The sequence below is a fragment of the Paralichthys olivaceus genome, chromosome 4 (genome assembly GCF_024713975.1).
Source record: "Paralichthys olivaceus isolate ysfri-2021 chromosome 4, ASM2471397v2, whole genome shotgun sequence".
Classification (NCBI taxonomy): domain Eukaryota; kingdom Metazoa; phylum Chordata; class Actinopteri; order Pleuronectiformes; family Paralichthyidae; genus Paralichthys; species Paralichthys olivaceus.
The window spans coordinates 987277-1000557 of NC_091096.1; the positions used below are offsets into that span (position 1 = coordinate 987277).

Here is a 13281-nt window from a genome sequence, read left to right on the forward strand (position 1 = left end):
TTTTTAGCAGGGGTGAAGAATCTCCTGCGGCGGCGGCCCACCGCTGCTGAGTGAATATAGAGGAAACACTGTGTACTTGAGTGAACAGAGCCATAGACAGACCACCTATCACTGGCTCTGGGTGTGATGTTGATGAAGGATGACGACGTTTCGACAGTGGGCGGCCATTCAGCGGTGGGATGTGAGGAGCGTGACGTTCCTCTCAATGACACCAATCAAGACACGGCTCACAAATGATAAGCTGCAGCCAAATCCAAGGAAAACACAACCTTCCCTCCCAGCAAGGCGTGATTCCATTCATACAACAGTTGTACACGACCCAGCATGGCCAGAGTTAGCTGTTAAATGCATTGTGCGATGACTCGATTAAAAACCTGTACAAGCTTTCTGAAAAAGCAGCTCATATATCAAAACCAACAGTTATTAGAAAGTTTACTTAGTTTCTTTTAGTTTATATGTTTTACATTTACAGCTAAAGTTGGAATTACACATTTCTTCCAATAATTCTCATTCTAGACATTAAAAACATTTTCATCCATCAAATCAAACTTCATGGTTTTGATTTAAACCAAAATGACTTTAGCAGTTTGCCAGAGTAGAGCTACAGCACCACAGAAGCCACTCTGTCTTTGTAATTAGCACCTGTTGGTTGAACTGGACACAACATGTGATTAATCTCTTTGTGACGCTCAACGACAGTCATTAAAACACCAACTACACCATCAGCGGCGGCGGCAGGTTATAAACAGAGGGAGAAACTTACACTGGAAAAGGAAACATTTGAGTCCAGATCTGTCTGACTGTTTGGGTTGTGGAGTGATGAAGAAGAGGAAGAAGAGGGTGACTTGATGTCATCACAGTCTTTCATCGAGACCTGGTGCTGGTCCACCATTCCACCGTGAGCCGCCTTTAAGCTCAGACCCTGCCCCCTTTCTCCTCTCTCACTCATCTCCACGTAGGACAGGATGGGTTTGGGACAGCAGCCTTTAGCACCGTCTGGACCCTTCCCTAGCATGGGTCCACTGGCTGAGCCTCCAACCATATGTTTAAGGTCCTCACTGTCTCTCAACCCCTGTCCCCTCTCGCCCCTCTGCTTGGCAACCGGTGGCTGGTCACAGCATTTGGAGGCCAGTAACAGTTTCTGGTCCATGTAAAGTCCTCTGGAGTACTGGCCATAGTACAGGGACTGGGCTAAAGCAGTCTGGGTCTGACTCATCGCCAGCTGTAGCTGGGATTGAGGCGGCCCGTCGCCTTTCTTAGAGTCCAAGAACTCATTGGAAGAGCTTTTGTCATCCTCTTTCACGTCTTCCTTTCTGTCTTTCCCTTTGCCGTCATGGGCAGAGCTTTTGTGGAAAGCAACACTGCTGCTGTTCTGCCTTTCCGTCTGCATGTACCCCGGCAGGTAGTAGGGTTCGTAGCTGTGGTAGTATGGAGATTGGGAGTCTTTTGATGATGGGGCAGATGAAGAGGGAGGGGTTTTACCAGAGTTCCCATGGGTACCGTTAGAGCTCACGTCAGAAGAGGCAGACGAGCTAGACTTGGACCTGAGCCCATCTGACCGACATTCAGAGGATCCATCATCCCCGGCATCTGAGATGTCAGAGTAAGCGGGACTGTTGTTCTTGCTGCTGCTGTCAGCTACTACGAGGCAACTACCAGTTGCATCGAGCCGGGATGAACTGCCAATGGAGGGACTGGGGGCATTGTCGGTGAAGGTGTAGACCTTATCGGCCTCTGCACGGATACTGGCCATCCTGCTCTCTTGACTCTCCGTAAGTCCATTCATCACGTCCTGCTTACTGAGGTGCTCCTTCAGAAGGCTTCCAGAAATTTCCTTGACACCCATTTTAGATCCACTGCCACCATCCTCCATTTTGATCCCGCTGCTGTCTCCATTAGGTGTCCTGGCAGGCTCTTCTTTGTTATGTTTGTCCTTCAGCCTCCGCTTTTCTTTCTTCCTGGTCTCTTTGCTGCAGGTAACCAGGGTTGCTTTGACAAGACTCGGCTCCACAACAATGCTCAGCTTTGGTTTGATGGGTTTTAGAGGAAGGTTTTTACTTGTGAGGCCCACAGCTGCTATGGGAGAGGGCTGCTGTGAGGTGGCAGGATCTGCTGTGCCGGTGGGATACGTTGCATTGGGTATGGCGATGAGCTTGGGAGGAGCAGGAGCTGGAGCAATTGGCCTGTTGGTCCGTGACTTGTTTAGCTTCTCTACCTTCCCATTGGCCTTCTTGCCTTTATCACATGCACCTCCCTTCTTGTCGATCAAACCTTCAGCTTCAAGTTTGGGCATCTCTACCATGGAGTTCCGGTCTGGGACCATGCAGTTCTCCAGAACCACGGTCATGTTGGAGATGATGGGCAGATTGCTGAGGTCATCAATAAGCCCATCTTTTAGCAGTGAGGTTCTTCTGGTTTTAGAGTTAGCTGTGGGGCTGTGGTCGGTACTCAGGAGTAGCCGTCTGTTCTTTGGAGACCCTACTGTGGTCACCTTGTATAGAGGTGCAGGTTTCTTCGAGGAACTGTTGGCATTAGTGCTGTTGTTCGGCTCTGTGAGGTCATATGTTATGTTGCTGATGGTGTCCTCACAGTCTGATAGTCGTTCCTCACTTTCTCCATCCTTCATGGGCTCCAGCTCCGGCTTCCTCTGCTCCTCAGCCTCCAGGTGTGCATGTGTCTGGTGGTAGCGCAGTCCATTGATGTGCTTGTAGCGTTTAGTGCAGTTGGGGTGGGGACAGTCAATGAGAATGGGTGGGGGTGGAGAGGAGGCACAACCTCCCCCTGGATCCATGAATGAAGGGTCAGATTTGCCCTGGGGTGTGGACGGGGCGCTGCGGGATTTGGCTCGAATCCGCTTCCCATTTCCATTTTTAATGTCGTCAGAAGAGACCATGCTGAGGTCCAGGTCAGCCGGAGGTTTGTTCTTTCGCTTCCCAGAAGAAAGGGTGGGGGAGCTATGGGAAGATTTCACATCATCCACGGTGAAGAAAGAAGGTGGAGTTCGGCAGCTGCTGTTGATGAGGTTGAGGCTACCTCTCCGTCCCTTGCTGTGGATCGGCGCGGCGGTTCCAGCCACACCTCCTCCACGGCTCCTGTGCTGTGTTAGACCTCGGACTTTGGCAACGGGAGCCGGCTCAATGCAGGGCCGCTCAGCCATGGCCATTCGCATCCGTTTCCCCCGGCCACGTCCGCCTGGCAACTCTGGGTCACTGGAGGGTGACTCACAAAATCTGGACAGAGGAAGAGGAACAACGGATTTAGAGGAAAATTCTTCTTAATAATCACTTACTGACAATCTGGCACCTGGATGAGCTGGATCGTGTGTCGTGTCATGTAAAAAGTTTGAATCATCTCTTATCGTATCACCTTTTATTGGCATTTTCCTTGTTGTTGTTTTTGAAAGCTTGGAACCAAATTCAACTTCACATCATTACCCCCTCATAGCATCGCACCTCACACACTGACACTTCATCATTCAGGGCTCATATAGACCCGCCTCTTTTGATAACATAAAGAAATCCTGTACACGGTTATCTCTGTATTTGATATGGAGTCATTCTGTATTCACATGCCGTCCCTTAGCTCTCAGGTCTTTTCATGCGGGTTTACTTCATCTATTCATCAGTTCCTTCATCTTTACACTGGTGATGCTTTTCTACAGTCTCACATTGTCACGTTTATCAAAAACCGATGTCAGAAATGGATTTATCTTTGATTATCCAGTGTAAACCTCATCTTGGCCTTTATTGCATTAATTACAAAACTACATCACAGGACTGCTTGGTGCTAAAGACTCGATGAATGAGTTCTGACCTTGGAAAGACTGTTTTGGGTCTTAATCACCGTATTAATGGAACAGACTGCAGAGCACGTTGAGAACAGACTTGTCCCCCCTCTGTGATTTTAAAATGATGATATCTCACATTTCTTATGATGTTTGTAATTGCTTTTCTACATCAGTTTGTCCCTGAATGTCACTGAAGCTGTGGGAACGTGTGACTGAAATGTTTTACGCATTTTCTTTCCGCATTTCAAGAAGGTTTCTCGCCACTATTCAAAAAGCTTTTTGATTCTGACGAGCGATTTAGCACAGATGTTTATAATAAACACATTCTTACCATTTGTGTTTATTTTATTTTGATATTTCAGTTTAATCATCACATCTTTTATCTTTCGGTGATAACGAGTCGTCAGAGGAAGCGTTTCATCTCATTGAATTAAATAATGAAGCGAATTCAAACGTCCGCAGCGAATAGAGTCCAAATTAAAAAAACAATTCCAACTCTGGTTTCTGAGATTAAGCTGTAATTGCCATGACAACAATCATTTACGTGCAAGAGCAATAATTGAGAGGTTTCAGCCCTGTGAGCAGAGACTGTCACAATTTCCACTCAGCAATTACAGAAACCACTCTGTTTGTACAGGGACGGAGAGCGGAGTGTTTTCTGTTCAAGTCGTGGAATAACATCTGACAGCCCCAGAGCCAAATTAGACTTTTTATCATTTCAGCAACATTAAAGCACTTTGACAAAAACAAGTGCTCTTTTCAGTTAATCAAAAAAAAAAAACATCAGCAGCAAATAAAGGCCAATAAGAATAACAATAAAAATCAAACAGGGAAATAAACTCAGCAGCGGTGCCTGATTTCAGATTTCATTTTAATGGCAACTATACAGCAACGGTGCTTCTGTCTATTCAAACTCAGATAATTGAAAACACGCTGCCCAGCTTCTGTGACGTGACGAGCCTGGTTTTTAATATTGAAATTCAGCGTCATCGAGGATCCAGGTCGAACTGTGACCATCAAACATCTGATTCTGAACAAAACAATTCTGGAAAATGGAAAAAAAAAAGGTTCAAGACTGTGTCCATAATTATTTTAAGAGTGAAGGAACTACACGTCCCACAAACCACTGGGAATGATCCAATTCCAACAGCTTCTAGCTACGTCTTCATGAATTGTTGTTTGCATAGTGTTGTGATATATTGTAGTTTGTGTATTTGTATATAGTGTTTTAACATAGTGTGTAGTTTTTTAAACAATCCACTCTGGATACTGTGTATTTCTGCTGGATGGGCCTGTCGGCTGACTGACCCTCTGGTTGTCTGTGTGGTTTGAAAGAGAGGATGTGAAATAGAGTGTCGTTACCTCGGCGGAGCCCAGTCGTGTTTGGTGCAGTCTAACAAGGTTCCCACGTATGTTCTCTTCCTCCACGTCACGTTCACCACCAGAACACCTGTCAGTCACACAGGACAGAGAGAGCGTTTCACCTTTTTCTCCACAAGTCTTATCTGTCAGCCTCTGTAGCTGCAGGAATCCCTGTGTCTTTGTTATCACTTGTATTTAACGAGGAAACTAATGAACGACTGACAAAAGACAAACTGTGCAGGAAGGATAAGAAATAAATCGAGCAACCTGAAGAAAGAAAGAGAAACGAGCAGACGAGTGACGGCAGCAGCCGCTCAGACACAGACGGAGGCTGCAGTCGTTTTCACCGTGTTTGTTTTTCTGTGTGAAGCTGCTCGTTCAGAAGAACAGGTTTCTATTCCTGTCAGGTTTGTGGCTGAAAGAAAAATTTTAATTCAGATATTCAAACCCTAATCGGGGATAGAAGGAGCTTCAGATGTGTGAAACAAACGTCTTCCTCTCCTCCTCCACCTCCTCTTCTTCCTTCACCTTCTCTCTCACGCACTCAGACTGACATTTGAAAACCATTAACCTCCATTTTGTGAAGCGCCGGAGGCAACGTCAAGCAAATCAGATTGTGGAAACATAACGGCTTTAAAACAACGTTTGACTGCAACACACAACTTCCTGCTCTTCAATTAAAGCCGTGATGTCGTCACAACAGGAGCAGAGGAAACACACGGAGGCTGCACTCGTTCTCTCGACATTATTTATTCATTTTATGTTCATGTTCAGATGTTGCAAAGCTAAAATGCTGTCGAGTGCACCGAGGCAGCCTGAGAGAGCAGAGGGACGGTTTGAAAGCGAGGGCAGAGTTTGGAGGGAAAATGAATAAGTAATGTTCTCAAAATGAAAAGACTGCGCTCCGGAATGAAGACAGAAGAGAAACTACATAAACACGCACAAGTGTGACCCTCATTTTAACAAGAGAGAGATTTTAGTTTTTCATCACGAGGCCCTGAAATCGACAGCTCACATCTCCAGTTAATGAGCCGCAGAGTTCTGATTAATCAGCGATATTCTCTTTAAATAAATTAGCTTTGAAGTTTGGTACAAAAATATTTTCCACGCTTTATCACAGACTCACATTAAAACCTGATATTTGGAGGTTGATAAAAAAAAAATAATATTTGGGGCAAAAACTTTCCAATATGATATAGAACAATATTCATTTTTAAAAGTGGCTAATGTTATGACAAAGAAAGATATTGAGGATTATTTATTAAAATTAAAATAAAGCAATAAAAAAACCAATAAAACTCAAATCCACCGGGAACTTGATAATCTCAAGAAGCTGCAGAACCAAGTTCTACATCAACAACACGTTCAAACATCAGTGGAAATGTTCCAGGTGTTCTTCAGTGTTTCTAACTCTCCGTCCTGAGAATCAAACTTAACACTTGTTATAATTCAGCTCAGCGTCTCCGGAGTGCGTTCAGGTTTGAGTCGAGCTGTTTGGTTTTAAAGAAAAATCCCTTTTGGGTTCTACAAAGACGAACAAAGTTCTTTTATGTGTCAGACGAGGCTCAGTTCACTGAGCTGAGGCAAGTGAAAGATCCTCAGGATGATTTTAACTCTTTAATAAAAAGTTTCTCAAGTTTCAACAACATCAGGACATCGATCACCACAGATACAGTCCGAGGATTTCACACAGAACAGATGTTGAACAGATGTAAAATATATTGACTGTTATTTACAGACAGACAGACAGACAGACAGAGACAGACAGACAGAGACACAGACAGAGACACAGGCAGAGACACAGGCAGAGACACAGACAGACAGACAGACAGAGACACAGACAGAGACAGACAGACAGACAGAGACAAACACAGACACACACACAGACAGACAGATGGGCACAGGCAGACAGACAGAGACACAGACAGACACACAGACAGACAGACAGAGACACAGACAGAGACACAGACAGACAGACAGACAGTCTTGAAGTCAGACAGTCTCGAGCCAATCAGCATCTGATTAGATCTCATCAGACTCTGGTCTCCTGCAGGGCGATGAGTGGGGGGAGTGGTCTCATCCTCTTCTTCTGTCCTCTGCTTCTTCAATTAGCATTCTGCTTAATTAACATGCAACCTCCGTCTCCCCATCGAATCCTTCCACCGCCGCTGGTTGGCTGTGTGTGTGTGTGTGTGTGTGTGTGTGTGTGTGTGTGTGTGTGTGTGTGTGGGAGGGGGGGCGGGGGGGTTATAGTTATGGCTCCTCCTGAGCGATCGTCCCCGAACAGCAGAGACGACCCGTCAGGATGAAAAACACCAGAAAATACAACCTCCTCACGTCTCGCTGTCTTTGTCTCTCTGACGTTTCTCTGATCTGTCGCTCCGTCTGATGAAACCATCCTCCCTCACCCCTCTCTCTCTCTCTCTCTCTCTCTCTCTCTCTCTCTCCCTCCATCTTTATATTCATCACCGTCTCTTCATTCCTTTGACGATTTTAAAAATACAGACAAAACCTTTCATTCTGTCCGTCTCTCCACTCCTCTGCCTGTCCGTCCTGCCGGGACACAGACTGAGCAGGTTGTTCTCTTCTGTTCGTCGTCCATGTCTCGGTTTTTGTCCTGAATCTTCAGACTCTTCCTGTAACAATATTTGTATTTGTGTGTATTACTCTGTGTACGTCTGCAGATTTATATCTGCTGGTGTTTGTGTATTCTGCTGTTCCTCTTGACTGACGCTGTGGATCCAGTTTGTACGTTCACACAAACCTGGAGACACGACGACACTTTGATGTTTCCTGCATTCATTACCTCCACTGAGGAGGGCGGGGGGGGCGTCACTGCTGTTTGTTCGTCTTTTCAGTGACGTGAAGGAGAAACAACAGATTCTGGTTTGAAACCAGGACTCAGATTGTAAAAATGCGACACTGTTGTAATTACAAACTCAGCGACCTTTTAAAATGTGCCTGATTCATCCAGCCAGTACTTTGATATATTAACGAGTATTTACACGTACGTTCTGTTGTTTATTGGACTTTTTGTGACGTCTCTCCTGTGATTAGTCGTTTCTGATCTGAAGGAGACATTTCAAATAAGACAAACCCAGAGTGGACATGTTTTTCTGTGACTCCATCTCTCTTTAATACATACAGTGTATATTGTGTGATCCCTCCCTCCCCCCTCATCTCTCTCTTGTTTAGAAGCTCTCTGCCTGTGATAATGTTTCCTTGTGTCGTGTTTGCGTTTTCTTCTCGTTTTTCACCTGCGTCCAGGCGGAGCGGAGATTCCGTTAATCAAAACCGGGCCGGGATACAAACGCCTCTCCACCAAACTCGACTCTACTTCAGAGGCCCGGCGGCTGGCAGTGTGAGATGGGATTTATTCATTAGCAGCCTGCAGTCAGGTATTATACCTCCGCTGAGAGGCTGCCAAGCCGAGCGGCGTCCTCGTTAACAACCTATCAAAGTGTGGTGGCGTTGAAATCGACGAGTGAATCATCAGGCCGTCTGATCCGCAGACTCGTACTCCCACAGTATCGCTATTGAACCAGTTTCTGGCTCCACCTCTCTTCTAGTTTTGGACGTGTGAGGAACCAATCGTGTTCAAATATAAACTGGATTTTTGTTATTTTCATTTGGGAAGTAAAACGTGTCTGAAACGCTCTGAAAAGACAAAGATGAGCTGCAGCGATTTGTTTCTTAAACCAACAACACCGAGTTCAGTTCAGACAAACAGGGCGAGTCTGTGGGTCAAAGAATAAAGATGAAGAACATTAACAAAATGTTTTCATTCAGTTTTTCTGTAGAGATAAAACTGAACAGTTTAAAATAAGTTGACGCCCGAACAGATTTGCTGATGCTACAGCAGAATCTATGCTAACGTCTTTAGGAGCCACTTTAGTAACAGTGGCTTCTCGCTGGCTTCACCTTGTTGTGCTCAACGTTGGAGGTATATATCGTCCATATTTGTGCACGTCTTCTGAAAGCTTGATGACGCGTGCAAAACAAATGAAATTGGGCAGTTCCACAGGAAATCACAGGGGGCAGTGTAGCCAATAGTTCAAACGAGACGATCATAAAACATGAGGAAGAAATTTCAACAGATAATTTACCATCCGCATGTTGCAATGGTTCCTGTTTCCTCTCGACTCTGTGCTGCCCTCTAGTGGACGAATGGCTTTAAATACGTAAAGTAGAATAAATTAACCCTTTACTTCCTCTGTCACACGACGCTGATTAAACTGAGTCACTGGATCTCGGGATCTGGAAAAAGATTCATTTTTGCTTGTGAGAATCTGAAGAACCTGAAGACGCTTCACTTTAGTGGACTTCAGGTCCGTGCTGCCCTCAGGTGACACTGAGAGTTCATGGAGGGTGAGCGAAACTTCAATAAACAGTTTAACCAAATCAGCTCAATAAAAATAATTTAGAGAATAAATGAAATCTAAAATCCACCTCAGAGTTTTCAGATCTGACGCTCGGGCAGAGACTCCTCCCAGATCTCGGAGCCCGGACAGAAAACACAGCGAGTCCTGAACTTTGGACGTAACATAACCAAAGGCTTTGGTTTCATAACACACAAACATGAGAAGAGGTCAAAGGTTGTGGAGAGAGACAAACAAACCAAACCAGACTCCATATTTAGGTCACATGATAAGAACTGAACTGAACCAGAGTTGAGTTGAGGTTGTTTTGTTTTTCTTCTGAGCTGAGCATCGTTTTAAAATCTCCCAACTGAACCTGAGAAACGACTCCTCAGGAGACTCCTGCTCTCTGGGCTCCGTCAGAACGTTGGATATCGTTCGTCTGCAGCTTCTAAATGAAGAGTCTGAGTTTACAGCCTCCCCTGTTGAAGTCAAACCACCCTATCTTTAGCTTTAACGAGGACGAGCTAAACAAACATTTACTGCAAACTTGCAAATGAGTCTTCACACATTTACTGCAGGAGATTTAGGTGAAAAAGATAAAGTGAAGCTTTCACTCGGACCGTGTTCAGTAAGAACTGTTTTATATCAGTCGATTAAATCTGTTTCCAGTGAGAGACGAATCATTCAGGACAACAATATTCAATATTCCCCCCTCAGAGGCGACGTCTGAGCTGTTTTGAGTCAGTGTTTTTTAAAGTCACGTCGCGCTCAGGGATCAGAAAAGCTGCTGATCTGTTTCTGCCTCAGTGAAGCCTGAACAAAATCTACAGACACAGTTTGAACTTTAAATTCTAAGGTTCACAAGTTCTCGATCTATATCTTTATCTGCCCAACGAGTGATGGACCATTGTGAGAATTAACAGAGAAACCGAACAGAATCCGACGTACGAGATGTAGTTGGTTCCCAAGCACATCGGAGCCCGAGGAGCAGATGAGACTGCATCTCGCTGAATCATCACGAGAACGATCACACGTGTGACGATGAAGCTGTGAGGAAGTCTGTCTGTCAGTGAGGATGGTCAACATTTTACGGATGTTTCGACGGCAAAGAGACTTGTTGGAGTTCCCAAACTGCATGTGTGGAAAAAACATTTTATTTATCTATGGTGGACCCACACTGGACACACCCTCCTCAACACACACAACACATTCACGTTTATTATATTTTTATAATTTAGATGTTTCAGTGGCTTCCTCACTGGTGAGTGATCCCGTAAAACAAACCTCTACGTTGTTAAGAAAAGTTGTGTCGACTAATTATCTTGTGTTCAGATAATTCATCTCTCATAATTCTAAAAACATTTTGAGTCGAACATTCTAAGAATTTCAAATGATCAAAGTTGCACCAACTTTAAGCACCTTTAAGTTATGTATTGATGCCGGATTTACAGAAGAAAGTTACTTGAAGAAAATACTTCGAGAGTGATAAATGAAACCCTCTTACCTTCCTCCGTCTCATGCCACACGATACCCTCCAGGTTGACGCTGGTCCCGGGCTGACAGGGCCCCAGACAGGCGGAGTCGCCCTCCAGTGCCCCAGAGACGGCTCCATCCTGGGTGTTGGTGCCGATGGACCTGGTCCTCACTGCCATCTGCTTAGTGCTGGAGGTGGGCAGGGCCGGGGGGGAGAAGGATGGAGCCGAGGGCAGAGAGGAGCCGGGGTGGCCTGGAACAGGGGGAGCCGGCACCGTGAACATGGGCTCGACCTGGAGAGAAGAGGATTCATTAGAGGTCACAACGTTTCTCTGTTTGAGTTTCAGATTTATATATTTTTTTAATCTAAAGTTTTAATAAAACATTAAATAAGAACTTTAATGTTTTTCTCATATTTTTGTTCTTTATGTTCATGAACAGCTGTTCAGGAGTGAAGCCTCCTGCAGCTTCTATAGTGTTCATGTAAAATCATCATCATCACAGCAGCAACAATAAACTGTGCAGGAGACAAATTATTTCAAACTGTATTTCTGGTGCAGAAACTCGGGCTCAATCGTCAGCATTTTATTTGAGCGGCGTTACGACTCATTAAAGATCACAGGCTCAACTGATAACTCACGACACGAGCGATGAGAGATTCCCCTGCTCAGAAGAACTCGTCCACCACAGACACGATGGGGTTCTGTAGACATGGAGTCTGTATCGAGTCTGTAAAGACTTGTTCTCTGAGCGGTTCTTTAAAATCCCTCAGCTTCTACAGCTCGACCACTGTGACTGGACACCAGCAGATATGAGAGGGATTAGAAGTGGTCTGAAACGAGACGGTGTGGCCTACGGGACATTTCTTATTTGCGTCACCGGCTTGTACCGCTCTCACTTTTGCATCACTAGCTCCTATGAGTGGCTGCACTTAGCTCAGCCACCCACCTGGCTAGCTCGTTAGCTCTGTCACTCAATGACTCCTGGAATAATTTGGCCCGAGGAGGATTTATTGGATCCTTTGTTGCTCAGGAATGGAAGGATGCATTTGCATTTAAAATTGGACGGCTTAGTTAAGATGCTGTGTCCAAACTATGTGACGCAGCCTCTGAAGGATGCAGTCACTTAGTTTGGACACAGCTAACATGTCTCGAGCTTCAGCCGAATTTGGCGTAAAGGAAATAAAACCCTTTACTGTTTCATGGTCTTTGTTTCAACCCCAGCAGTGGGCGCCACGATCAACTTGTGTGAGTCAGTAAAGTTTCAAACGCCACAAAGCAAAGTCGTCCTGAGTCGACAATCACGTAACCAATGCAAATATATTCAATGGAATTCTGTGTCATGTCAAATTTGATTTTGATTTCTGGGAAAAGTTCGAGCCCTTTTTGCTTTGACACTTCCCTCTGAAGTTCCACTGAGGTTTGAAACTTCCTGTGGAAATAATTCCTCTTCCCTCCGCTGGTCCCTGAGCTGCTCAGGACGAGTCTCAGCATAACTCCAGGCTTCAGTCTCAGTCCCAGAGTCTCTTCTCCAGGTATTAAAAGCAGGTTTGTCTACGTCGAAAAATGCAAATGTATCCAACAAAATAGCAATAAAACAAAAAAGCGATGATCGTCTGCGCTTCCTGACACCATCTGTTAACTCCCACACAGCTGCTGACAAAGACCACCCAGGATGACTTCTACCAAATCACAGAGCAAATTAACTGGAAGAGAATAATCGAGATCCCCTGTGATCTCTCTTCTGCCGTTAACTTCTTTTTTTCCTCCTTCGGATGCCCGGAATAAAAAACGCTCCGCTGCAGCCACAGTCAGTCGGGACACGAAGTCACACGGCAAAATAACAATAAAAACACGAGGCCGCTCCCTGGTGTGCTGAACGCTTCAAACAAATCAGCCGTTCTCACACAGTTTCTTAATTAAAAAGTCAGACAGCAGCAGCAGCAGAACTCTTATAAAAAAATCGACTTCATGGTTACACAAGACTGATTAGCATGCGCTGTTGCAGCACAGTGTAACCCAATGTGACCTTGATGCGGAGCAGTCAAAGCCGGAGCGTTTTCCTTTTATCGTAGGAATCAGCTGTGATTTCATACGAACACTTCAGATTTCTCTTTTCATCTTAATTCATTTCTCACTTTTTCAAGGAAACAGTGGAGATGGTGGAAACCCGTCACTCAGCCTCATGAACCGAAAGATTCATTAATTAATAATTAATTCATCTTAATAAGACAAATCGCAGCCTGAATCATTCAACATATAATTCACCTCGAGTGCCGCTCCTCATATCTACTTCAGA

General features: G+C 45.0%; 1 protein-coding gene across 3 annotated transcripts in view; it reads right to left on the reverse strand.

The window, feature by feature from the left end:
- znf608 (zinc finger protein 608) overlaps positions 1 to 13281 on the reverse strand; it is a 41470-nt gene that overhangs the window by 7198 nt on the left and 20991 nt on the right. For all 3 annotated transcript variants that reach the window (XM_069523270.1, XM_069523271.1, XM_069523269.1), the window contains 3 exons: positions 11015 to 11276; positions 5150 to 5237; positions 764 to 3230 (listed from right to left, as the gene is read on the reverse strand). In XM_069523270.1, coding sequence (XP_069379371.1) covers positions 764 to 3230; positions 5150 to 5237; positions 11015 to 11276 — 2817 coding nt within the window. The remainder of the gene's footprint in view (positions 1 to 763; positions 3231 to 5149; positions 5238 to 11014; positions 11277 to 13281) is intronic.